General features: G+C 44.5%; 1 protein-coding gene across 1 annotated transcript in view; it reads left to right on the forward strand.

The window, feature by feature from the left end:
• The window catches only part of LOC137630696 (gamma-tubulin complex component 2-like), a 250,855-nt gene extending 231,865 nt beyond the window's left edge, over positions 1–18,990 (forward strand). The window contains 1 exon segment of the mRNA XM_068362328.1: positions 9,426–18,990. Within this exon segment, the coding sequence (XP_068218429.1) occupies positions 9,426–9,528 (103 nt within the window). The 3' untranslated portion in view covers positions 9,529–18,990.
• Positions 18,991–27,938: the final 8,948 nt, after the last annotated feature.

Raw genomic sequence — 27,938 nt, forward strand, 5'->3', positions numbered from 1 at the left:
GGGTGAGGAGAAGCTCCTCTAGGTCGTTGGATTTTTCCTCCTCCCATGCCCCTGAACCTAATCCTTCCCCTGTAGTAGTTGTTCCTGAACCCTCTACTAGCACTCATGAACCATCCATGCGGGATATGTTGCTTGCCATTCAAGCTTTGGGCGAGAGAGTTGAGTCTTTAGCATCGGACCATAATCAACTCATGGCGGATGTGAATGTGTTAAAGTGTCAGAGTGCCAAATCAGAAAATCGTGGGGATAAAGTGATTAGTGCGCAAAGTGTTTTTAGTGTTGCGACCGAGGGTTCGTCTGTTCGTGCTTGTCGTTCACCTAGTCCGAGACCTCTTTCAGGCTCCCCTGCACCAGGGAGAAGTAATGTCGTAGGACTTAAGGGGACGAGAGGCTTTAACCAACGAACAGACGTTCCCTCTGTGGTATCGGGCGTGTCTCGTCAAGATCGCCCCTACCATAAGACGAGCGAGGCTGTTTTCTCCTCGTCATCCGAAGGCTTCTCGCAAAAGAAACCTTGGAGCAAAGTTTCTAGACCCTTAAAGCGGAAGTCAGTCCCTTCAGGACAGGTCCAGCGTCCTGGCTGTAGCCATTGGGACAGCTCTGACCCTTTGCAGTCGTCGGAAGACTGTTCGCCGATTAAACGTAAGCGTAACACGGGCTCCGAGAGTCTCAGGTAAGGCAATGTTTTGCCGTCACAGACGTTACCATCGTCTCGGCCCGTACCGACTCCCGTTGATCCTAAATGGGTTGTCCTGCAGGATACGCAGAATAAGCTTGCCTCCCTTATGGAGGAGTATACCGTTGAGCAGGTTCACGATGATCCTCGCCGTTACGCTGATCGAGACTCTGGCCGTCAGCCGCCCAAACGAGCCTTTACTCGTCCTTTTGACGTTAAGAAGCGTGATGTCAGTAGTTTGTCACGTCAGTCACGTGACTTGGAGCCTCACTCGATGCAGTCCCGTGTTGACTTTCAGCCGCTGCCGCAGTCTCGTGTTGACGTTCAGCCGCTGCCGCAGTCTCGTGTTGACGTTCAGGACGTTCGCCAACCAGCTCAGTTGCCTTGTTTTGACGTTGAGCGTCAAACACCGCAGTCAAGGGTTGTTTTGACTGCTCAGTCTAGGCAGTCAAGGCAGTCTCGACTTGACGTCGAGCGTCCGTCAGCTCCTGTTGTTGTTGCTGGTCAGTCCTTTCAGCAGCGACATGACGTAGCCTCCTTGACTACTACTGCTGCTCCTTTGCGTGTGGACTTTGCTTGTCAAGCATTGCCACCGCGGCAGGTCTCTCCCTTTCTTGAGACTCATCAATTGTCGGACGAGGTTCCTTCAGATGAGGATGTTGCTGATCCTCCGCCTACTGATATTCCTTTGGATATTTTATCAGACGTAGAAGAGCCTAAGGCTGCTCAACCTTCGATGGACTTTAAGAAAATCATGATGATTTTTAAGGACCATTTTGTTACTTCTGCTCCTCGTTCGCCTCCGTCTGAGTTTGCGCTAGGCTTAGCTGCTGCGAAGCCTTCTTTTACTAAGCTAGTGCTCTCGCGCTCTTCTAAGAGGGCTTTACGTTTGCTAGGCGACTGGTTGGTTACCAGGAGGAGTTTGGGGAAGACGGCCTTTGCCTTCCCTCCTTTTAAACTAGCTTCTAGAGCGAGCGTCTGGTATGACACGGGAGAAGTTCTCGGCTTGGGAGTCCCTGCCTCTGCCCATGGTGACTTCTCAAGCCTCGTAGACTCTCCCCGTCGCCTGGCCATGAGACGCTCTAAAGTTTGTTGGTCCTCCTCGGACCTTGACCATCTCCTTAAAGGGGTTTTCAGGGCCTTCGAAGTTTTTAACTTTTTAGATTGGTCTCTAGGAGCATTAAGCAGGAAGATCTCGTCTGCCGACCAGGATGTTTCCGTGCTTATTATGTCTTGTATGGACAAAGCCATCCGCGATGGCTCCAATGAGCTCGCCGCCACCTTTACGTCTGGAGTCCTGAAGAAGAGGGAAACTCTTTGCCCATTCCTTTCAGCAGGAGTTACTCCCTGTCAAAGGTCGGAGCTTCTCTTTGCCCCCTTATCAGCTGCCTTGTTTCCTCAACAGCTGATCAAGGACATTGCGGCTTCGCTTGTGCAGAAGGATACACACGACCTGATGGCTACTTCTGCTCGCAAGGGAGCTCCTTCATCGTCTTATGTCGTGAGGCCCAAGATCGATACCCCAGCGACTAGATTTATCCCGCCCTTTCGTGGCAGAGCCCCCAGCAGGGGAGGCGCTCGTGCCGACGGGAAAAGAGGCAAGAAGAGAGGATCCAAGTCCTCCCGTGGCAGAGTCTGACTGCCCACGTCCTCAGACAGCGGTAGGGGCCAGACTGAACAGCTTCTGGCAGGCCTGGGAGAAGAGGGGTGCAGACCAAGAGTCTGTGTTGTTGCTCAAGGAGGGGTACAAAATACCTTTTGTACGCAGACCTCCTCTGGTAACAGTTCCTCTAGACCTCTCTCCCAGGTATCGAGAGGAGTCAAGAAGACAAGCTCTACATCAGCAGGTGTCTCTGTTACTAGAGTAGGGAGCGGTGGTGAAAGTCTCGGACCTTCAATCACCGGGATTTTACAACCGTCTCTTCCTAGTCCCAAAGCATACGGGAGGTTGGAGGCCAGTGCTGGACGTCAGTGCACTCAACGTTTTTGTTATAAAAACAAAATTTACGATGGAGACCACGAAGTCCGTCCTAGCAGCGGTCAGAGAGGGAGACTGGATGGTCTCTCTCGACCTGCAGGATGCGTACTTCCACATTCCTATTCACCCAGATTCTCAACCGTATCTGAGGTTTGTTTACAGGAATGTGGTGTACCAGTTTCGAGCACTGTGTTTCGGCCTCAGCCCTGCTCCTCTCGTGTTTACGAGGCTCATGAGGAATGTGGCAAAATTCCTTCATTTATCGGGAATTCGAGCCTCCCTGTACTTGGACGACTGGCTTCTCAGAGCATCGTCCCGTCATCGCTGTCTGCAGGACCTTCACTGGACGTTGGGTCTGGCAAAGGAGTTGGGACTGTTGGTGAACTTAGAAAAGTCTCAACTGAATCCATCCCAGACGATTCTCTATTTGGGGATGGAGATTCGCAGTCTAGTTTTTCGGGCTTTTCCGTCTGCCACCCGGATAGAGCAAGCCCTGCTCAAAGTCCGTCTCATGCTGAAAAAAGACCGTTGCTCAGTAAGAAATTGGATGAGCCTCTTAGGGACTCTGTCATCCCTGGAGCAATTTGTCTCACTAGGGAGACTTCACCTTCGCCCTATCTAGTTCCATCTAGACTCACACTGGAACAAGAGCAAGACTTTGGAAGCTGTGTCAATCCCGGTCTCCGAGCCAGTAAAAGCATGCCTGAACTGGTGGGACAGCAACATAAGTCTGCGAGAGGGTCTGTCCCTGGCAGTCAAGAACCCAAACCACGTGTTGTTCTCAGACGCGTCGGATTTGGGTTGGGGAGCGACTCTGGACGGTCGGGAATGTTCGGGTCTTTGGACGTCGGATCAGAAGAGCATGCACATCAACGGCAAGGAGTTGTTAGCGGTTCACTTGGCCTTGATGAGTTTCGAGAGCATTCTTCGAAACAAAGTGGTGGAAGTCAATTCGGACAACACCACAGCATTGGCGTACATCTCCAAGCAAGGAGGCACTCACTCCCACACACTGTTCGTCATCGCAAGGGACCTCCTCATCTGGTCAAAAAATCGAGGCATCTCCCTGTTGACAAGATTCATCCAGGGGGACTTGAACGTCTTGGCAGACTGTCTCAGTCGGAGAGGTCAGGTGATCCCCACAAAATGGACCCTCCACAAGGACGTGTGCAAGAGTCTTTGGGTGACTTGGGGTCAACCCTCCATAGACCTCTTTGCCACCTCGTTGACCAAAAGGCTCCCGACCTATTGCTCTCCAGTCCCAGATCCAGAGGCGACCCACATAGATTCGTTTCTACTGGACTGGTCTCACCTGGATGCGTACGCATTCCCACCGTTCAAGATCATCAACAAGGTACTGCAGAAGTTCGCCTCTCACGAAGGGACAAGGTTGACGTTGGTTGCTCCCCTCTGGCCCGCGAGAGAGTGGTTCACAGAGGTACTTCAATGGCTGGTAGACGTTCCAAGGAGTCTTCCCTTAAGGATGGATCTCTTACGGCAGCCCCACGTAAGGGATCTTCATCAAAGCCTCCCCGCGCTTCGTCTGCCTGCCTTCAGACTATCGAAAGACTCTCAAGAGCTCGAGGTTTTTCGAAGGAGGCAGCCAGAGCGATTGCGAGAGCTAGGAGAGCTTCTACCATCAAGGTATACCAGTCGAAGTGGGAAGTCTTTAGAGACTGGTGCAAGTCATCATCCGTTTCCTCTTCCAGTACCTCTGTAGCCCAAATTGCAGACTTTCTCCTACATCTGAGAAATGTTCGCTCCCTCTCTGCGCCCACTATTAAGGGCTACAGGAGCATGTTGGCTTCTGTGTTCAGACATAGAGGCTTAGATCTGTCCAATAATAAAGATCTCCAAGATCTCCTTGAGTCCTTCGAGACCTCTAAGGAGCGTCGTATGGCAACTCCTGGATGGAACTTAGACGTGGTCCTAAGGTTCCTAATGTCCGACAGGTTTGAGCCATTACATTCAGCTTCCCTGGAGGATCTCACCCTCAAGACGCTTTTCTTAGTGTGCTTGGCTTCGGCTAAAAGGGTCAGTGAGATCCATGCCTTCAGTAGGAACATCGGCTTTTCTACAGATAAAGCCACATGTTCACTTCAGCTTGGTTTCTTGGCCTAAAATGAACTGCCTTCTCGTCCTTGGCCTAAGTCGTTTGATATACCTTGCCTGTCAGAGATCGTTGGCAACGAGCTTGAAAGAGTACTGTGTCCAGTTAGAGCTCTTAAGTTTTATTTAGCTCGTACAAAATCCTTACGAGGTGGATCTGAGGCCTTGTGGTGCTCAGTTAAGAAGCCATCATTGCCTATGTCTAAAAATGCTTTATCGTATTTTATTAGATTTTTAATCCGAGAGGCTCATTCTCACTCGAGTGAAAAAGATCGTTGCTTGCTTAAGGTCAAGACGCACGAAGTAAGAGCTATAGCAACTTCCGTGGCCTTTAAGCAAAACAGATCTCTACGAAGTATTATGGACGCGACCTTTTGGAGGAGCAAGTCGGTGTTCGCTTCATTTTACTTAAAAGACGTCCAGACTCTTTATGAGGACTGCTACACACTGGGTCCATTCGTTGCAGCGAGTGCAGTAGTGGGTGAGGGTTCTACCACTACATTCCCTTAATTCCAATATCCTTTTAATCTTCTCTTGAAATGTTTTTAATCTTGTTTTGGGTTGTACGGAAGGCTAAGAAGCCTTTCGCATCCTTTTTGATTTGGCGGGTGGTCAAATGTCATTTCTTGAGAGCGCCCAGATTAAGGGTTTTGATGAGGTCCTGTTGTATGGGTTGTCGCCCTGGATACAACAGCTCCTGGGAGTCTTTCAGCATCCTGAGAGGATGGCTGGGCTTCGTGAGGAAAGCGGACTAACAAGGCAGAATAATCGTCAGAGTCAGCTTCCTTACCAGGTACCTATATTTATTTGGGTTTTGTTATGATATAACTGTCAAAAACTCTAAGCATATACGCCTATATTGTATTAATACTGGTCTCTACCCACCACCATGGGTGTGAATCAGCTATTATATATTCACCGGCTAAGTTTAATATTTAAAAATGATATTTTGATTATAAAATAAATTTTTGAATATACTTACCCGGTGAATATATAAATTATAGGCCCTCCCTTCCTCCCCGATAGAGACCCAGCGGAATGAGAAGAACTGGAGCTGTTTACATGTATATGCGGTATCTGGCCGATAGTCGGCGCTGGTGGGCACACCCGCAACCTTCATGGCGATCGCTCGCGAGTTTTTGTGTTTCTGTCGAGCCGTCCGAGACGTCAGCTATTATATATTCACCGGGTAAGTATATTCAAAAATTTATTTTATAATCAAAATATCATATTTGGTATTTCTTAGATACTAATCCCATTTTCTACATCATCTATGACTTCTTTGTTCCTTATATCTAACTGTTGGAACTTGGACATGATTTCTATTAATTGTTTTCTTAGTTCTTGGTTTTCATTTTTCAATTTCTTATTCCTGCTAATAGAACAGGTATACATTATTATGGCATGGGTTTGCAGTGCACCCTTCCTTGAAGTCTATGCCCCAATTGTTTATTTGGTAATTTGAATATTTTTTGCATTAACTTCAAGGGGGGGGGGGGTGATAGTTACCAACTTGATGTCGCATTCGTTTAATCCTGGGGTAAGAAAAAAATTGACAGATAGCTTTTCTTTACAAAGTACACTCAACTCATAATCAGTGATTAATAGTTTATGAAAACAAAATTTTCCCATAAGAATACATATTTTAACTAAATTAACTGTATTAACTACGCATTATTACATTTGATAACACTGAGTTTAAGAATGAAATTAATATCACTTTACTGTATAGTAAATTTTCTATCTCCAACCTCCCAAATCAACTGTTAAGTCTCCTCAACGTTGGGCTGTCCCTAACGTGCCACAGCTCCCAACTGAGCCACACAAGGCAAAAGCCTGTTTTCTCACTAGGATTGACAGTGGAAGGCTAGCAATTACTGGGATTTCCGGACATCCAAGAATAGCCAGACTCTTAGGTACTACTGAGTATTACCAAGAAGCAGCAACAGGGTTTTCTAGTTGGTCTTAAGAGCAGTTGAGCCTATTTCGCTAGGGGTCGGTCACAGGGAGTGGTCAGCTATTACATTTTAAGAATGTGTTTTGTGGGTCTCTAATAGCACTAATCCATTCTTACGTCCCCTGTCACCCTGGGATTCCTCCGTCCCAGTCTCTTGAAACCTGTGAGAGTTCCTCTTATTATTATTATAATTATTATTATTATTATTATTATTATTATTATTATTATTATTATTATTATTATTGTTTGCTAAGCTAAAACCCTACTAGAAAAGCAGTATGCTATAAGCCCAAGGGCTCTTAACTGGGAAAATAGCCCAATAAGGAAAGAAAATAAGGAAACTACAAGAGAAGTAATTAACAATTAGAATAGAATACCTTGAGAAGAGTAACAACATTAAAATAAATCTTTCATATATAAACTATAAAAAACTATAAAACAAGAGGAAGAGAAATAAGATAGAATAGTGTGCCTGAGTGTACCCTCAAGCAAGAGAACTCTACCCCAAGACAGTGAAAGACCATGGTATAGAGGCTATGGCACTATCCAAGACTCGAGAACAATGGTTTGGTTTGATTTTGGAGTGTCCTCCTTGAAGAGCCAGGCTCTTTCAGTGTGGTGGCAGATGCTTTTTCCAGGCAGACGGCCCTGGACATATAGCAGATCTTTAGATCAAAGCTCATTCCATGAAAGAGAGCTGAAAACTTCTTCCTTATGTAGCTCCAAATGTGGATTCTCAAGCAGTTGCAAATGCCATGAACTTAGACTGGAACAGATGGTCTACAATCTATGTTCACCTGCTCTTGTACCTCTACTGTGGTCAAACCGTCCATGGTTTCGAATCCTGCAGTGTCTAAGACTGAAGTCACACCCTGTTCAGTCAGCACATCTTTATCAGAGAGTAGGAAGTCTGAATATCTTCACTTCCTTGTATGTCTGACCAAGAGCCTCCTTGCCTGGATTTTTGCTTTCGTATATACATAAGAGAAATCTCTAAAAGTGTTGAATATTTGATGGGCTGTGAGAGGTCATTGACCACCGCCTCAGCTTTGGGAGTAAGAGTTTGTAAATTTGCAGCATTACACAGAGAGCAGGAGTTCCTCCTCCTCGCTGCCTCCTGATACTGACCCCTGGTCTTTCATTTTTGGTTAAAACTGAAAAGCCCTTCCAGGGTTGGAGCCCTCTTTATATCTTGGCTCTACAACATAGTTGGGTTAACCTCTGTTGTGTGTCTTCCCTGCCATAATATCTGCAGAGATCCACATAATTTAAGATAGTCTTAAAATACCGAAATCAGCAAGTCCTTTTCTACAGGGCTATCCATGTTCTCCTGACCTGCCTTATATAAAAAAGGAAAAAAAAAAACTGATCCACTCTTTATCCCTAAAGCTCTCTGTGTGAAGAAAATTGTTTCCACATTGCCATTTTTTGCTATGTAATTTCACGAAATGCAGAACTTTACGAATGGGTCTGGGCATAGGGTGTTTATAAGTCACTGCTCGAAAGAAATCAAAGCACTTCAAACTGCATGTGCGATGCTTCACTCAATCAGGGCACCTACTAGTGAAATCAGGTAGAAGAGTGGCAACCTCAGCCTTTACAAAGGCACTGTGATGATCATCTAGCTCCTCCACGGATTTCCTCTCATGAGGTGAGTGGGTTGACTTGTTAGTCGTTTCCTTTCACATGTGTAAGCATACATTGGTTGTTTGCTTGGTTATAGGTAACTTGACTCCTTATGGTGCATAAGTCACCTTTTTATGCTCTGGTAATAGACCTTGGGGACTACTCAGCAACCTAACCTAAAAAAGGGTTTTGATGAAGAAAAAACTATATTTGGGGAAGTACTTTGTGGTCCCCAAGACCCTCCTGCCTCCATGCCAATGAAGGGAAGCAAGGTATACTCCTGGATTGAAAAGATGGTTGCAATGCAAAAAGCAAATGGCCTGGTAAGCAGTGTCTTCAGCATTAGTAATGGTTCTCATTAATTGACATGATGAATTCAGCATTAGAGGTATTATAAGTTTAATAGAGCCTGAACTCGTTGGTCTTCTGTATGCACACGTTTGTGCCTCGCATGTTGTTACACTGGTTTTAGGGCAGGGAAGACAATATTTTTTGGTATATCATGTATTATTCGATTCTCTGTTCTAGCCTTTACAGGAAAATCATCAACACCTCAAAGATATGTAATTCAAAGGCAAGATTCATGGAAATAAACAGGATTTTAATATTAAAATTTATCACTTCTACATTTTCTTTTGATTCACCAATGATTCTCTCCCAACCTTTATTGTTTGTTTTGAGTAATTACACTTGACATTGACTTTAACAACTTTATTTAAACTGATGTGTTGCTGGTAGTGTTCTTCTTGCTCTTAGTTTTTGTACCATTCTTAAATCTTTTGACATATAACACAGGGTCAGTGTCCTTGCATATTTGAAGAGATAGAAGGGTGCAAAGGGAAAAATTTCTTTTACTTTTATTTCTAGTGTTGCAAGGTCAGCAGTTGGTATTTATTTAGGTAATACTTTATGATTCAAAGGTAAGTATGGAAATAATAGAATTTATTAAAATCCTATTTATCCCAATAAGACTTCAGTTTACCATTTTTAGACATCTAAGTTTATATGTAAATATGATTACCACTTCTTCTCTGGAAATTTATTTTACCATCTATACAATTTGCAATATATTTCAACAGATTGGACTTCAATATGTATTACGCCAAGAAACATGAGCACCTTCGAATGGCAACTTCCAATGAAGCCTCACTGGAGTATATTAGTGGGCCTCCTTCTGGTTAATGAAATAATCATTCCAAAAAGGCTAGTCATAGTTAGTTTTACAAGTGAAATCTTTAGGGCAAGAGGGTATTGATCAGTGCGAGCCATGAAACACCAAGAATTATTTTTAATTTTCCCATTTAGTGATAAGCCATCAAATTAATGATACATACATATAAGGGGAAATAAGATAGACTGAAGTAAAAAATATAAATTACGTTTATTGTCCTAAAGGCTTGAGTGTTGGTATCCTTTTTTTTTTCATAGCTCTCCGCAAAGATGCATTTCCATCTTCATAGACAGCATATTTCTGTTATTCATTCAGTTGACAGCTTCTTGGTAACAGAAGCAAAAGTGCCAGATTAGGAATATGTAAAAAAAAATAGGATTATTTATATCAAAATCATGAGTGTTTTGATATCTTTTTTGTAAAAATCTAGGCATGATTAATCTTATCTACAGCAGATAAAGTATTGTACAGTATGTTACATTTTTTCCTTGAGTTTAGGGATATACTTATGTTAATGTTATAGGTATAGTGGATATGGAAATATGTAAGTCAGACAGACCTTTTCAGGGTGAATTAAAAAAGGTTATTTGAAGTGATTCAGTAAAACATATAGTACAGTATGGTAATTATGTAAATATTTTTTTTTTATTTTTGTGTTTGTACAAAACTGATTGAAAGAGAATATAACTCTGTTATACTGTACTTTAACACTAAGAACAAAATGTTTTGCATGGACCAGATAGTCAGAAAAACAAGGAAAAGAATGAAAAGAAACAAATTAAAGCACATTGAGTGCTTCCTAAGAAAATTCAAGTAAAGGAATGGATAAAAAGCAGGTGGTGACTTGCATATACCTTGTTTTTAGTTATAATTCAGGAAATGAAGTATAATTTCTTGCACTTGAAATTTGTATTTTTTTAATTTCAATCAAACAGGCTTTGCTTTGTCTTAAAGAAAGTAAAGGGAAGACCAGAAAACTCTCCTGAAAATACCCTGTGCTTGATCAGCACAACCTATTACCAATGCAATCCAACTAATTTGCTAATAAAAACACACAAAGGGATTAAAGCTGTATTTCAGTGTTCAAATGCCCTATTTTACTCATACCATATAACAGATAGTCAGAAATGATTCTCAGCTTTTTTCTGCATTTAGTATTATTTGTGTTTCTAGAGGTACTGTATGTGTTTGTGTCTACATTAGTCAAGAAAGATCCTCTCAAAGTGGTCTTAGTCTACAGTAGGCCCTGTTTTAAAGTATAATATCGGACTTTGTTAAAGTACACATGTTCTTCAGGTCTAAACTTATACATTATATCTACACCCTTAACTTAACTTTGCTTCAGTAAATGTGAGAAAAAATGCTCTATTTTGTGATAGACCATTCATAGGTATTAATGTACACAACACTGGCTACTCATTTTAATAAAGCAACACCATTGCTGAGCTTATTGTCTGAAGACTAAGGTAAGCAAGTACTGTAGCAGAAAACAAGCGCACAATGTACCAGCCTGCCGTACTAGAGGGCGAATGCTCATAAGTTCTACTGCGTTTCCAGTCTTCCTTTTACTATCTTTGGTACTGTTTTAAATTTTAAATATTAATACTGTCGAGATGAGTAATTCACGTCATACGGCGCTTTTGATTTTTTGTCGCATTTTTAAAGACTTTATGTGGCTTAGTTATTGGCTAGGTAGGAGTTAATTGAAGTTAGTGTAATGTTACAAATGATATACAAATTATAAACTTTCATTACTCTGTCTTTTAGGTGTATTTTATAAGGACAGGGTTCATTCATTTCAATATCTGCATGTTTTCTTTCATTATTTTTTATAGGCACATTGAACCTCATTGATGTCACAGTTTAGGATGAACATGGTCTATTTTTTTATTCTTTTTACAGAAAAGTTAAAAGTAGTTAGGGAGTTAATTCCTGCTTATAATTTTGGCAGTCAGCTTATTGTCAAGGTCTAGGTTTTGCAAATTTCTTGTTTTTTCTGTTAGTCCTTACTATATCATACCAGCAAAATTCATCTCGACAACAAAATCCTCCTTCCCTATATATTTGTACAGTATATATTTATTCCGTCACTAATACAAACCAAGACTATTCATAGGGGATATTACTTTCGGCAAAGATGAAAGATGAGCCGTAAGACTTTTAGCTTGAGATAACCACCCACCTGCTAGTTAGTGGGGGGGGGTTGTCTGCTATCCCACTCACTCACATACCTGGGCTGAGTAACCATTTTTGCTTTGGCTTGGTAAAGAACGGACGTTGCGACTCTCCTCCTCCTTTTTAACTTGCCATAATTGACTTAATTGCTTTATAAGCTTTTTTTACAGCTTGTTTGTGTTTTCTCCTTGATCATCCACATGTGGATTTGTCTAGGACTTGAGGGCCGCTCCTGTGGGACTTTTATGTCCTCTGTTGATACGGACCTGCATTCTTTGTGTCCGTCCTGCAGAGGGCGGCGGTGTGATCAGGGCAACACCTGCCCTGAATGCTGAAAGTGATCTGCCTCCCAGTGGGAGAAATTTAGTTGCTGGCGCAAGAAGTCCAAAAGAGATTCTTTGCCTTCAGGGTCTCCCTCGAAGTCGAAGAAACCTCGGACTTCTTCCTTGACCATAGATCTCTTCCCGAACTTCCTGCTCAATCGATTTCCCCTAGTGAATGATTAAGTAGAAGGGTAGACTGGCTAACACCAGGTCAACCTTGGTGTTCGAGGGACAGGACTGCTTCCCCTAGAGAAGCAGTTCTGCCCCTCCCCTCAAGCAGAGCCTTCACTTTCTTTCTCTGATACATTGCAGGTTTGGCCATCGTTGAGTATGACCGGTCCCGCGTCGAAAGAGGCATTGCTGTTATCACCTTCAACTTGGTGGTGAGAGAATACCATACACTGTCTTCCTCATAGGTGGAGCCCTTGTCACCTTCTAATTTAGTACAGCATGACCCTGGAGTGTCTTATACCTTGACCGCCGAAGGATCCACCTGTTGGCTTTTCCAGTTGCCATTGCTGTTGCCGAAGACTGCACTTCCCTCATGTTGAGCAAACTTTTCCATCGGGGGTGGAGCAAAGTCCGAGGCAGGTCCCTCCTGTGGGTGGGCATCTCTCTCATCCAAGAGTGAGGTCCCCCACAGAGTTCTTCCAGATGCCATTGGGCCTCATCTCTGATGCCTCTCCTTGTGGAGCAACCAGAGTGTAGTCCTCTTTGATGCTCTAGACCTTCTCCTTCTCCTTCTTCTCCTTCTGTCAGGAGACATCTCTTCAGTTCCTCTAAGGACCGACGATCTCCCTCGCCCACTAGACGTACGTCTTCGGCCTCTTGTCCTTCGTTAGCTGCTCATTTCTCATCACCCCGAGATCATCATTCTTCATCTAAAGTTCATCACCTCGTGACTATCCTTTGTCACCAGCTGCTCATCGTTTGACAGTTCACAGGCTTTCACCCTCAGGCCGTTTGAAGACCTCTCAGCGCTCACCTCCTCGCCATTCGCCAACTCATCATTAGCCAGCTGCTCGCCGTTCACCTAGATCCTCTGCCAAGTGCCAATATCCAGGACTCTATCATCACTCGCCAAAGTGCGATTGTCACTCTCCTTCTTTTGACCCTCACAGGTAAACTCTTAGTCGCTGCTCGCCAGCTCAGGACACTCGACCAACGCGTGATCACCGCAGAGATGACTCCCGTCGTCCTTCCCTTGAGAGTTCTCCTCTCCCACATCAGCAATCTCTGCTGCATCAAGAGGAGCCTCCTGTTAACAGGTAGTCCTAAACCTTTGCGCCTTAGGGAGACTCGTTCCCCCAGGGCTAAGCCAGCTCGTACAGTTTCAGGTTCCAGAGCCTCCCTACCCGAGAAGGAGTCTCTTCATTAGTGGAAACCAGCTACCTCTTAACGATCTCCAGCATGGCGGACGGCTGGTCTTGTTCCCTTCCCAAAGGGAACCTTCGAAAGTCCAGCAACCTCCACTTCTAGAACCCTTCGCTAATCCAAGCCTGAGCTAGGGATCTTCTGGCCTGTACTGCGTTCAGGAAGGAACCCTCCTGGTTTGACGCCTTGGTCAAGGCAGTGCGTCGGGTCATTAGGGGGTTAATTCTACCAGCACAGGATTTCTTTGGAGAGGTCAGCTCCTCCGTCTACAGCCCCCTCCCTCCGTCTGACCCCAGACGTATGTTCGTTGGGCCATCCCAACTTAGGCCCGCTTCCTTCAAGATGATCATCTCGCCTCTCAAGAGGAAGTGAGGAGCAGCTCAAGAGAAGCATTGATGTTCCTTCCCAGTTCCAGCAAGGACGTCAGCAAACTACGTGCCTTCTACGCACGTTCCTAACAACTTTGACCCACCCCGTGCTTCTATTGGTGAGACCTAAGTATCTCCCTAAGGCTGCAAGTTGTAAGCTAACGGAGGCAAAGCAGAGGGAGTCGGAACACGCCTTCTGGCAGGTATTGGCCTTCATGAGGGCCATCAACGGATAGTCCAGTCCAGCGATGGCCCCTCAAGAGGGCAAAGACACAGTCCTGGACCATGTCTACAGGACTCGGAGACCTCTCAAGGCCAGTGGAGCTTTGTCCTGTCAAAGGGGTTGACAGGTGCCGTAATGGAAGGCGTTCTCCCAGATTGCCGGCTCCTCCAACTCCCTCCAAGCGGGCTCATCCTCTAAGCTTCTTCTGCCACCATTTGTGCAGCAGAAGAGGTATTTTGAGGTCTCTGAGCCCCTTCCAACTTTGCCTCTCAACCACTCTATAGAGGCTCTAACCTGAGGAGTCTCTTCAAGAGACTCCGACAGATATCCTCAACCAGGAGAAGGTCGCGAAGTATGCCATGCAGGCTATTTTGTGGCTACATCTCTGATCAGGATCAAGGACTGGTCCAAGGAGACCACGAGGAAGTCGATGGAAGCTTTCCTATTATCGAGAACTAGAACCAATGAGTTCTTTTCCCACCTGGTAGTGAACCTGTAGGCGAACACGATCCTTCGGCGAAGGGACTAGGTAATAGAAAGTTTCCACAGACAGGTCCTGCACGCAGAGGTGACAAGACTTAGGAACTCAATTCTCGACAGTTTATCTCTGTTTAGGCTGGAAGATGTCAAGCAGGTAGCGGAGAGATGAAGGAAGTCCAATCAGGACTCCTTTCTCCGTAGGGCTCTCACATCTCGGCCCTACCAGCCTCCTCTCCCACAGAAGAAACAGCAGCAGACAGCAAAAAGGTCGACAAACAGGACTTCGATGACGACACCTTCTGTGTCTCAAAGGGTGTCAAAAAAGCCCTTTCCAGCTAGAGGGCGGAAGGGCTCCAAGTCCAGTCGTTGTGTTAAAAGCAGCAGGGGAAGCGGCCGAAGCCGCACCCACTAGGATGGGCAATCCTCCCACTTGTCCACCAGTGGGGAGATGCCTGCAGCGTCACTGGCAGTTTTGGCTACAGCTTGGAGCCCAATCCTTGACAATTTCCGTGATTCGTTCAAGTTATTGCGTCCCATTCATTCTATCTTTACCTCCACTGACTCGGGATCCAGTACAGTATCATCAAGCTCCTACGCAAAACAATCTGCAAAGGTGCTGGCCCTTTAGGCCAAAGTCCAGACTATGGTGGAGAATGGCGCCCTCCAAGAGGTCCTTGATGGGTCCCCAGGCTTCTTCAGTCGACTTTCTTGTGAAAAAGGCGTTTCGAGACCAGACATCGACCTCTCGGCACTGAACAAGTCTGTCAGACAAACTCCGTTCAGCATGGAGACGGCAGACACGGTCAGACAAGCGGTAAGACCACAGGACTACATGTGCACACTGGATCTCAAGGATGCATACTTCCAGATCGCAGTTCATCTGTCTTCAAGAAAGTATCTAACGATCATACTTGACATCAAGAAATACCAGTTCAAGGTGTTGTGTTTCGTTCTTTCAACGGCACCTCAAGTCTTCACGAGTGTTTGCCCTAGTGTGATCCTGGGCTCAAAGAATCAGCATCTGTCTCCTAAGATATCTGGACAACTGGCTGATCTTAGCAGTCTTGGTGGCAACCCTTCTTCAATACCAAGACAGATTTCTAGCCTTTTGCCAAGGTCTGGGGATCGTGGTAAACCTCGAGAAGTCATCCCTGCTTCCCTCTCAAAGACTAGTATACCTAAGTATGATAATCGACACCGATCAACAAAAAGTCTTTCCTTCAGACAACAGGGTAGAGAGGCTGAGTAAGGTAGCAAGACATTTCCTCAGATGAGAAGAGCTTTCAGCCCAGTGGTGGTTGTCTCATAGGTCTCCTATTATCCCTGGCCCATCTAGTGCCCAATGGCTGCTTCAGGATTTGATCTCTCCAATGGCAGCTGAAGTTCAAGTGGAATCAGACCAGCGATTCCTTGGACGTTCTAGTCACCATATGACTAGAGGAGCAGATGGACCTCAGGTGGTGGGTGGCAGACAAGAACCTCCGCAGGGTGTCGGCCATCTCGTTCTCCCCTAGGGAGTTGATGCTCTATTCAGATGCACCAAAAGAAGGGTGGGGGGAACACATGCTGCACCACACAGCTTCTGGCCTCTAGAGATGAGGGAAGCCTTCCTAGACCTCCAGCAGTTCCAGGTGGGTCACTCCGTGGTGTTCATGAGCTATAACACCACAGTAGTGGCTTATGTAAACAAATAAGACAGTACCTTTCCGCAGCCCCTATGCCATCTAGCAGTAGAGACACTAAGATGCTCAGAAGACAATTAGTTGTCCCGCTTCACTCTGGGCAACAGGAACATAATCGCAGACAATCTGAGCAGAGCGGTTCAGATAGCGGGCTCTGAGTGGTCTTTGAATCATCTAGTAGTCAACAAAGTCACGACTTTGTGGGGTTCCATGACTGTGGATTTGTTCGTGACGTCCCTGAACTTCAGGCTCCCACTCTACTGTTCTCCAGTCCTGGATCCCCAGGCTCTTACAATATGCATTCCAACAATGGTGGGACAACATCGACATCTGCAGCTTTCCCCCGTTTTGTCTGATAAGAAGAATACTCAACAAGACCAAAGCATCCGACAATCTCTGGGTGACTCACAGCCCCACTATGGCCTTACGCAGAGTGGTTCCCGGAGCTTCTGCAACTCCTGACGTAACTTCCTAGAGAACTCCCTCCACAACACAATTTACTCGAACAACCACATGCAAACATCTTCTACAAAGCCATAGCTTCGGTATGACTTCACACCTGGAGACTATACAGCACCTCTTCACTCAGAGAGAATTTTCGTAACAAATTGCGAGAAGTGTGGCTGGACACCTTCAACGATCTTCAGCTTCAGTCTACCAGGCTAAATGAACTGTCTTCTGTGGTTGGTGACGTGGAAGGGGCTTCTCTCCCCTCGATGCCTCAATTCCAACAATAGCAGGGTTCCTTGTGCAGCTTTGGGAGGAAATGCTATTCTCGGTTTCGGCAGTGAAAGACTACCGCTCAGCCTTGAGCCTTACCTTTAAATTGAAAGGAGTTGATATTTCTTCCTCGTTGGAACTTTCTCTCGTCATTTAAAGCTACCAGCTTACCAGTCCCAAGTCGGAAGTTAGACCTCTTTTATGGAACGTGGTTCGCGTCCTTAATTTTCTGAAGGTAGTTCCTTACGAACCATTGCACCAGGCAACAGATCACCACCTCACTTTGAAGACGGTGTTCCTACTTGCCTTGGTTGGGGCCAAAAGAGTTAGTGAACTGCATGGTCTTTCCTATGACATCGCCCATTCAAGGGGATGGGGGGAGGTAATTCTCGACTTCGTCCTTGAGTTTATAGCCAAGACTCAAATTCCCAGGTAGCGGATCCTATATTCGGGCCCTTCCGGATTGGGAGTTTTTGTACTGTAACCGATGATCCAGATCAACTGTTACTTTGCCCAGTAAGGAGTTTGAATTGTTACCTCGAAGAACGTTAGCAGCTTGCCCTCAAGTGTCAGCACTCTTCATCAGCACGGGGAAGGTCAAGAGGAGGTTAAGGAAGAACACCATCTCCGCTTAGATTCGCAGGGTCACTGACCTGACACTGAATCCCGACCCTTCTCCAATCCGACCCAGAGCTCATGACGTTAGGAGCATTACAATGTACCTGTGGCGCAAGTATTGCAAGCGGGCGTGTGGAAGCGTCAGACGACCTTCAATACCCACTACCTGCAAAATCGTGACCCACAGGAACACGGAGACGTTCTCCATTGATCCTGTAGTGGCTGCACAACAAGTGGTTTAAACACCTCAGTCTCCTTGATGGACAGGTAGCAAAGGGTTGAGAGCAAATGTTACCTGAAATTAGTCTTGGAAGAATGTGTAAGAATGACTGGCTCTTTTTTTCACCTTCCCCTCTCTTGGGGAATCAGCACCCTGGGTCTTCTGCAAGGCTAGCCTCACCTATCTGCAGGTAAAACCATTTTCCTTGTGTAACCTAGTATAGAAATAATACTTGTTGTATCCCTATACTCTTAGCGAGGGGTGATTGGATAATGTCTATGGTACACTCTTAAGATTCCTACAATTCTAAGAACTCTTACCTACTGTAGAGAGTCACATTGCTAGTAAAACAAGCACACAGCTTGTGTAGGCTGCTGGCCGTGCAGAGCATGTACAGGGAAACCCTGGGTCAATGCCAAGAAGTCAGTTGGCACAGACTTCCACCCTCCTAAGGGGTAAGTCGTCCCCTATAAATAGTGTTGGTTTGTATTAGTGATGAAACAGATGACAAATTTGGAAGTAATTTGCATTTTTCCTAACAATACAAACCTGTAGCAATTTATAGAGATTGGCCCGCGAGCACCTATCCCCTTAGAAGTCCTATCAGCAAGCAAAAGTGGTTACTCAACCCAGGTGTGTGAGTGAGCGGGTTAGCAGACCATCGCCGACCTGCTAACTGGCGGGCCGGTGGATAACCCTCACTTAAAGTCTCATGACTCGTCTTTCAGCTTTACCGAAGTAATATCCCCTATGAATAGCTAGAGGTTTGTATCTTAGGAAAAAAACCAATTACTTTCAAATTTGTCATATTACTGAACTGCCTCAGTTTAGGATTTCATAAGAGCTTATTCTTATTTGAAATCTACTGTCAATAATTAAGATTGTAGTCCAAAAATAATATTGTATAATATTGTAAGAGTGAAAAAATGTGCAAATGTTGGATGCAATTCTTGAAATTTAATTTTTTATGTGTTTTGAGCTTTTGTCTTAAGATATTTTTAAGACATATTTACATGTTATTTTTGTCAGTAAATTCCTTTCAATAAGATTTTTATTTTAAAATCTTTACTTAATAGCAATCTCATTAAACCATATTATTTTGATTTTTCCTAATAAGGATGTTTTTAAAAATTTTGGGTCTTCATCTATTAAACTTGTAGCATTTTTACAAGAAGTTCATATCAATGTACATCGTGCTGTGTAATATCCTTCCAGTGTTCCAGATCATGGCTTCTTTGTACTCCCAATCTTTGTACATTCATAATATTTAGGAATAAAATATTGAATTATTTTGGTTTTTATAATAAGAGGAAACTGTAATTAGATTTAACCAAAAAAATAGGAATATAAATCTTTGATATTTCATAAATAGGTGTCTATATAGTATGGAACATCTTATTTTGATTGTTATATTGCATAGAATAGTGCAGTAATACCCGAGAAAAATGTAGATGGAAGTCTATTTTATATCTCCTCTTCATTTGTTCCTACACAAATACTTCATACCCTCATTCTTTACAAAGGGGAAGATAACAATGCAAGCTTGAACACAGCTATAAAAGCTTTTAACGGGGTGTCGACAACCAGTTGTTATCAGTAGGTACTGGGAAGCATAGGCCCTGTTCATTTACTACAATTCCACATTGATTTCAGCCAGGGTTGAGAGGAGACTTATCTCTTCTATGCTAGGGTTGAGAGGAGACTTTTCTACGCTCTTCACTGGAACTAGCAAAAATTTCAACTTTTTATCTTTTTTTTTTTTTTTCAGGCGTGTTCAGTGTTTGTGCTTTGAGGAATGCACGGCATATAGGTTCGTCCGGGAATGGTAAGCCACTGTTGTACCATGTTCATGTTTAAGATGGAGACGGATCCTCACTGACTTTACCCTTTGTCCAGAGGATACTTCTGCACGCAGGCCACACCATGCATCGAGTATCTGGAGGGGCCGTCCTCCCAGTGGGAGCAGCATGGGAGGAGGAAGAAGTCTTAGAGGTACTCTTCGCCTTCAGGGTCTTCCTCAAAGTCAAAGAAGTCCAGACTTCTCCCTCCCTCCCCTGATATCTTCCTCACTGCCTCCTCCAGGAATTGTCAAGCAAGAGAGGTGGCCATGTAAACCTTGGACAACCTAGGAGCCAGGAAATTCCTCCCAAAGCCCGACTTCCTTGGGGAGTCTGCAGCTGAAGATGCTCTGCAGCTTTTGAAGCCATCCCTAGGGGTTACGAGTTCCTCTTCAAAGGACTGGCTCTTGGAGGTGTTGATTTGTGGGGCATGGCAGGCGAATGTTCCAGCTCCTGTCGTGGCTGGCTTTGGCACTTCCCCTTCCAGAGCCAACAGGAGGGGAGTGCCTTCTGCTTGGTCTCGTACTCCCTGACCTTTTAACTCCACAGCGGATCTTCACCCATTCTAGGACTAGTATGGTAGCGCTCTTCCCTCAGCATGAGGACAGGCATCCGTGGCCTCGCCTTTTGGGGATATTCGGCAGACACCCTCGTAACCTCGAGAGTTTGTCTATGTCTGGGAGTCCTGCAGCCCAATGTGTAGTGCTGCACTCCACTGTGGTATCGCGATACAGCACACACAGGTGCCTGTGTTAGAAAGATACAATTGCCTGGTTGGTTTGAGAGCGCAATGCAACATCTACTTGTGCTTTCAACGCAACCAACTTTGCTTCTTGCTCATTCACACACTGTTGAGCCTGCTCTACCTAGCAACCTAGGCCCGTGATCCTTCCTACACCTGTGGTCACGCGACCAACACAATCCCTTTTGGCTCTCATTTGTCTATGATCAGCTGAGCCATTCTTGCCCATGGGAGTAATGCGCACAATCCCTACACGCTCTTCTCTGGCCTGTTTTAAGGTTCTTCAGTTGTTTAATATTTTAAAACGGATTGTGACTATTCCTCGGGAGGTGATGGGAGTCACCCAAGTTCCTTTTGAGACTCCCTCTAATCCAAGGCTATGTATAACGGCTGTGAGCAGGGATTTTACAACTAGCCTTACAGCGCCAGCTTCTGCTGTGCATATGTCGAGGTTACAGCAAGACCTTGAGAGACGAAAGTTTAAGCCCAAGGCTGCTGAACTTCATCTTTTCTGGGAGGATTTGGATGTATACCCAATAAAATTGGCCCAGAGGCATCTAAGTGGTAGGTAATACCTCCTCCATGGGACACGTTCCACTCCAGGACCCTTAGTGGTTGAGGTCTCCAAGAGAGATCTCGTTTGTTGACTCTTATAGGCCATTTTCTGTCGAGTATGTATTGATGCTCCTTACAGTACCGCCCCACACCTGAAACAAGGTCTAATACAAGCTCCCGCCATGTCTGTGGAGGCTAAAGGGCAGAAAACCTGCCTTCTTCACAAACAAGGCGCGTAAGAGTAAGGATGCAAACTCGCTCACGAAGAATTGGGCTTCTAAGCTCTTGGAAGATCTCAGTCTTCAGAAGCAAGTGCAAGGTGCAGTAGCCGCCCTGATAACTCAAAAAGAAGGGGATTTCTCTCCAATGGCATCGCCTGATCATGATGACGGCCCGCCTTAGTCTGGCCAGGTACGGGCTTTGAGGTGGGAGATAATTTTGACGCCAACTCTTCATTGGGTATGTTCCTTACACCAACTACCCCAAAGACTCCTGACATAGAGGAAGGAGAGTCTGAATCAACCGTCTTGCAGGTCCTCTCCTGCATTAGATTGATCAACAGTCTTGGCAAGACTCCCTATTCCCCTCCTAAGGGAAGGGACATGGTCACAGATGCCTTATGCCTTGCTCCTAGAGCCAACAGACTGCGCTTAGAGCTGCCGTAGTCAAAATTGGCACCAGGGTCTATCTCGAAGGTCCAGCAGATTTAAGTGAGGAAGGACTCCCATAGGACTGGGAGATCTTCTAAGCCTCTTCCTCTGCCCTTTGTAAGGTAGAGGAAATATTATCATCTTGAAAAACTTCCATATCCTCTGCCTTTTAGACTTGGCAGAGGTGGTCTTGGCGCAAGGCTCAAAAACTATATAGAGAAGTTGGCAGCACAGTCACAGTGGTGTTTTCCATTATCGATACTGTGAACTTCTAAAGTATGGCGGAGGCTACTCAGTCCTCCTCCTGGATGGACACTGGTCGGGAATGGTCAGCTACTTAGCCAACATTGAAGATCTGTCAGACCCTGAAAAGTTTAAGTCTTTTAATAACATAGTCCTTACAGGTGCAAGGGTGATGGAATTGTTAACCCAATATGCAGCTAACCCATGGGCCAACTGGATTCTGAAGAGGTGCAACACCGTCGTCTCCAAGATCCAGAAGCAGGTGCCGTGAAGGGGGATTCTTCTTCTTTGTAACTCCTCTGTTAAGACCTCATCCTTATTTTCTCTAAAGGACGTTGAGGCAGTGATCGAGATGTAGAGGAAAGTAAGCCAGGACTCTCTCCTCCATCGAGCCATTACGTTCCAGCCTGCCTCCTCAGCACCTGTTTTGCCTATGGCTTCTCTGGTCACGAAACAAGCTCTTAAGGCTTTTGGAGGGTCGTCTGCATCTCGCCACCAAGAAAGGTACAGTAATCCTGAAATACCGTCCTTTCAGGGAAGGCTAGAGGACAAGGGGGAAAGCTCGTAGATGCGGACAACAATTCCGCAAGGGAAGGCAATCTCCCCACTACAACCAATGAGCAGATGCCTGAAGCTCAGGTGGCAGAGACGGCAGTGCCCACGGGGCTGAACTATTGACAGTCAAGTGTCCTCTACTCGGGTTACATTGTCCAATTTATCAGCTCTCCTCTTCTGATTTGTCTTCAAACGAGATCCTTGTCCTTCGGGAAGGATTCAGAAAAGGACATCACCCTTCGGGCAGAAGTCCTGACCATGTTAGTGAAGGGCATACTTCTTCAAAAGGTCCTCGACTAGTCTCCATGTTGGAGTTTGGTCATCGACCTCTCAGCCTTGAATGAGTGTTATTCAAACTCCATTCAAGATGGAGATCACAGCCATGGTCAGACTGGCAGCAGGTTGACAGCCTGTGCAAAGGCAGAAAGTGAGTGTATGAACATCATTGTGACACCATCTAGGCAATATATAAGCAATAGGTTTGCAAATATACACACTGGTTTATCCAGATGCCATCTTCCTCTTGTAAAGAGAATGGAGACGCAACAAGAAATATCAAAATAGATAATAGCTGAGAAATACATAGGGATTATCTGCAATGGATGAGATCCAGCTGACAGAAAGGTGGATACCCTACCCCAAAAGAAGGGAAGATGAAGAAAAGAAACGGCAGGTAGTTTTTTTCCTTTATCCCAGACTAAAACCGTAACCTCTGTCCTCGATTAATTGGTAATACAGTAGTCCTGTGAGGAAGTTAACGTAGCTAGACCTTGTCAATGCAAGAGATCACGTTCTAACCATGTGTTGCGCAATCTAAAAACAAACATAACTAGACCACTTGCTGAGCAGCTACCACTGGGCCTAGAGTCAATGTATCTAGGTAGACTTGTCTGTATTGCAGGTAGTGGGCTGTAAAACGGATTTTGAGCAAAGTGAAAAATCTATTTCTGGGTGAGATAGCCATGTCGTCCTGATGGAAGGTTCCTTTAGGTAGCTTTCTAAGGGATATTTGCTACAGTGATACTCCCAGAGAATTAACCATAGGTCTCCAGAATTCTAACTCCTAGCGAGTAACCTTAATATACCTTTAAGGATATCGCATAAAATCAGGGGACGTATTTTTTGATACGACACATAGCAATCTTCACCCCGAAGAGATTTAACTCTTTGAGGGGGAAGAGTGGCGAACAAAAGGGGAGCCGTTATCAAGGTACCCGGTGGACTATTACGGCCTATCATTCCTTTCAATTGTAGCATTTAAGCTAAGTGCGCTCCCACGTTTCTCTCGGTGTTGTTACGGTTTGTTGGATTATTATCATGCTTTCTCCAGCATCTTCATCCTCTGGAAAGTTTAGTATTTGATCTTTCCTGTGTATAATTTATAGCTCCCTTCTCACAGTTGAATTTGTATAATTTAAGTGTGTTAAGTGGAGCGCAGCCAACTTCGGAGGTGGCCATTTTGAGACCGCTGTCGCACGTCATATATACAAATCATTTAGTTAGTAGTGCGACGCTCCCAGTATTTAGCTATAAAGAAACTTTTAGCTAGCTAGGCAAATTATACTATAGTCTATTTTTTATAGCCGTGCATATTTGCATCCACTCACAGGGGGTGCCCTTTTAGCTCGGAAAGGTTCCTGATACCTGATTGGTTGGAAGTATTTTTGTCCTAACACCTTCATTGTTCTCGAATAATTACCAAGTAATGTGAATCGAAACTTGTTTATTAATCTATATTTCTCCATCAGATATATGTTATGTCAATAAACAATGTGAAAGAATAAATATATTATAAAGAATCGTCTTGGTAAGTCTAAATTTAATAACATAATCCGCCGAAGTCAACGACAGCATCTTGTTTTCGGATGCACGCTTTGTAATTTTGTAATTTTTCACATATTTCAACACAAATTGGGATAAATTACACTCAGCATAGGTTAAACATGTTATTATAAACTTTCTTTGAATACCAGAATTTACCAAAAACATGGAATTAATAAAACCCGATATTTGTGAAAACTTATGGGGAGGTAAAAGAACAGCCTGTAGCGGTCTGGCAGGAAAACGATCCCTTCTGACTTGTAGACGGAGTTTTTTTTTTTCTTTCGTAATATAGTTCGGCCTATTCCTTTCAGTTTAAATAGTCTTGCATTGTCTCTCTTCGTATTATTTTCCCACATTCTTGTTCCTCACCTAATATCTATCTATTTTCCCGATATCACTTCTTTCATAAATGGGATATCCGCACTACGATTCCTTATTTCTTATCCTCTGTCGAAAGTGATGGCTTGAAGGGAAGCGCATGCTAGTCTCATTAAAATAGTGTAGAGGCGAGAATAAAGAGAAAATACTATGCTTAATTTCAGGTTTACAGAATAGGTTATACTTTCTACACAGCATAAAATTTATCTTGTTATTATTATTTACATGCTTACTGACGTAAGGTACAAAACATAAGGAACCGTAGTGCGGATATCACATAGGCCTATATGAAAGAAGGGATATCGGGGAAAATAGATAGATATTATGTGAGGAACATGAATGTGGGAAAATAATAAGCAAAATAATACGAAGAGAGACAATGCAAGACTATTTAAACTGAAAGGAATAGGCCGAACTATATTACAAAAGAAAAAAAAAACTACGTCTACAAGTCAGAAGGGATCGTCTTTCCGCCAGGCCGCTACAGGCTGTTCTTTCACCTCCCCATAAGTTTTCACAAATATCGGGTTTTATTAATTCCATGATTTTGGTAAATTCTGGTATTCAAAGAAAGTTTATAATATCATGTTTAACTTATGCCGAGTGTAATTTATCCCAATTTGCGTTAAAATATGTGAAAAATTACAAAATTACAAAGTGTGCATCCGAAAACAAGCTGCTGTCGTTGACTTCGGCGGATTGTGTTATTAAATTTAGACTTACCATGACGATTCTTTATAATATATTTATTCTTTTACATTGTTTATTGACAAAACATATATCTGATGGAAAAATATAGGTTAATAAATAAGTTTCGATTCACATTACTTGGGAATTATTCGAGAACAATGAAGGTGTTCGGACAAAATTACTTACGACCAATCAGATATCAGGAACCTTTCCGAGCTAAAAGGGCACCACTGTGAGTGGGTGCAAATATGCACGGCTATAAAAAATAGACTATAGTGTAGATTACATGCATATAATATTTTCTCTTCCGATATGTAACTTTACTTTCGTATACGACGGGACCCCGGTGGTATCAATCGTAGCCGCGCGCTCCACTCGAGTTAGGCGAGCCTAACCCGTTCTGTATATGTTAGTAACGTTAATCCCATTGTTTAACCTCTTGTATCGTTCCTATTAATTCGGTTGGGGATGTATATCCCCTAGAATTTGTTGGTATAATTCGATGCGTTTCTCTTTTAAAGAAAAAAGGCTGAACCCTTTCTCCCCCCTGAGTGCCGCCATCCCATGCGGCAACCCAATCTTTCGTCATCGCCACCGAGTAGTTAACTGCGGCTTGACTTAGATAGTTTTACCGTCGATCTTCGTTGCCGTCGAGTATCCCGGCTTCGAAGTATGACGGTAGCTCAGGGTGTATGTCTTGCTGCTGACAATGTCGCCGACTAGGGAATCGCGATCCCTCTGCCGCCCACGACGTTGTTGGCATGGGAAACTATGCTTCCTTAGTTTACAACCGAAAGTAGGCGGCATACTTGCCGCCGCAAGTATGCCGCCGCCTTTCTCCCTTGTAGACTATAAGACACTCCATCAACATACAAGTTAAACAACCACAGCGACATCACACATCCCTGTCTCAGCCCCACTCTCACTGGAAACCAATCGCTCACTTCATTTCCTATCCTAACACATGCTTTACTACCTTTGTAGAAACTTTTCACTGCTTGCAACAACCTTCCATCAACTCCATATAACCTCATCACATTCCACATTGCTTCCCTATCAACTCTATCATACGCTTTCTCCAGATCCATAAATGCAACATACACCTCCTTACCTTTTTCTAAATATTTCTCGCATATCTGCCTAACTGTAAAAATCTGATTCATACAACCCCAACCTCTTCTAAAACCACCCTGTACTTCTAAGATTGCATTCTCTGTTTTATCCTTAATCCTATTAATCAGTACTCTACCATACACTTATCCCACCACACTCAACAAACTAATACCCCTTGAATAACAACACTCATGCACAACTCCCTTACCCTTATATAGTGGTACAATACACGCACAAACCCAATCTACTGGTACCATTGACAACACAAAATCACAAATTTTAAGCAATTTGTATTTTTCCTAACAGTACTTACCTCGAACTACTTTCTTAGGAGTATCTGGGATTTCCTCCCAACCGACCAGAATTTTGTGTAGTTCCCCTATCTCCGTTTTCTATAGTGGGTACCTCTGGCGGATGAATATGTGCCATGAGGGTTGAATTGAATTGAATATGGGATTTAGGCATTAAGCCAAGCACTGGGGCATCAAAGGCCATTCAGCGCATGAGGGGACCCGGGGTCAGAGAGCGTGCTCGGCCAGGTCTCGATCGTTAGTAAGTTTATGATAGATAAGGTTTCAGAAGTCCTGTAAGGCACTCAGGGCAGGATGGGTGGGCCATAACCCGAAAGTAGTTCGAGGTAAGTACTGTTAGGAAAAATACAAATTACTTAAAATTTGTGATTTGTTCCAACATGGAGTACTTACCTCGAACTACTTTCTTAGGAGACTTATACTTTAGGAGGTGGGAGTGGCCTTCCGGACCGAGAGACCGTCTAGAGCAGGGGAAAAAAACGAACCTAGATAGGAGGCTAGGTGCTACTGACCCTAAAAGAGAAACGAGGGAGAACTAGGGAAAAATACGCCAAAAACTATCTTAGTGTCTAAGTAACTCACCTCTGTAAGTCTTCGGAGACGTATGCATCCAATTGAACGTGTTCCCCATGGTAGGTGAAGGGATCAAAGGTAATGGAGGGGAAGGGTGATAAGGGGGAAAGGTAAGGAAGGAACCTGTGTCTCTTGGACTTACTGCCCACGGCTTCCCTGGGGCTACCCCTTTAAATCTTCTGGACCGCAGAAATGATGGGACTAAGAGAGAAGCCGTCCAAAGATTTCCTAGAGCAGTCCTTTAGGTAGTAAGCCGTAAAGGTGGTCTGTCTGGATCGTGCCTGCTTTCAGGATCTGGCCCACCGCCATATTCCTCTCAAAGGCCAACGAAGTACTCAGGCCCCTAATATCATGGGGTCTAGGCTTTCCCGGAAGGGAGACTCCGGAGCTGTCGTAAGCTCTCATAATTACCTGCCGTAACCAGAAAGAGACCGTATTCTTGGAGACTGGCTTCTTAACTAGCCCTGAAGAGACAAACAGACTCTTGATCCCAGGCCGAAGCCTGGACGTTCTCTCCAGGTCCTTCCGCACCACTCTGACTGGGCACAGTAACAAGTCCCTCGGGTTGTCTGAACGCAGGATCGCTGGCACTGAGAACCCCTCAAAACAAGGGACCCAGTAAGCTGGGTTCTGAGTCTTGGCTACAAAGTTAGGTAAGAATCTGAAAGTTGCTTCCCGCCAACCCTTCGAGTGCGAGACCTCGTATGACAGCCCATGGAGCTCACTCTCTTCGCCGACGCAAGGGCTAACAGAAAGACCGTATTGA

Source organism: Palaemon carinicauda, chromosome 38 (assembly GCF_036898095.1).
Source record: "Palaemon carinicauda isolate YSFRI2023 chromosome 38, ASM3689809v2, whole genome shotgun sequence".
Taxonomy (NCBI): domain Eukaryota; kingdom Metazoa; phylum Arthropoda; class Malacostraca; order Decapoda; family Palaemonidae; genus Palaemon; species Palaemon carinicauda.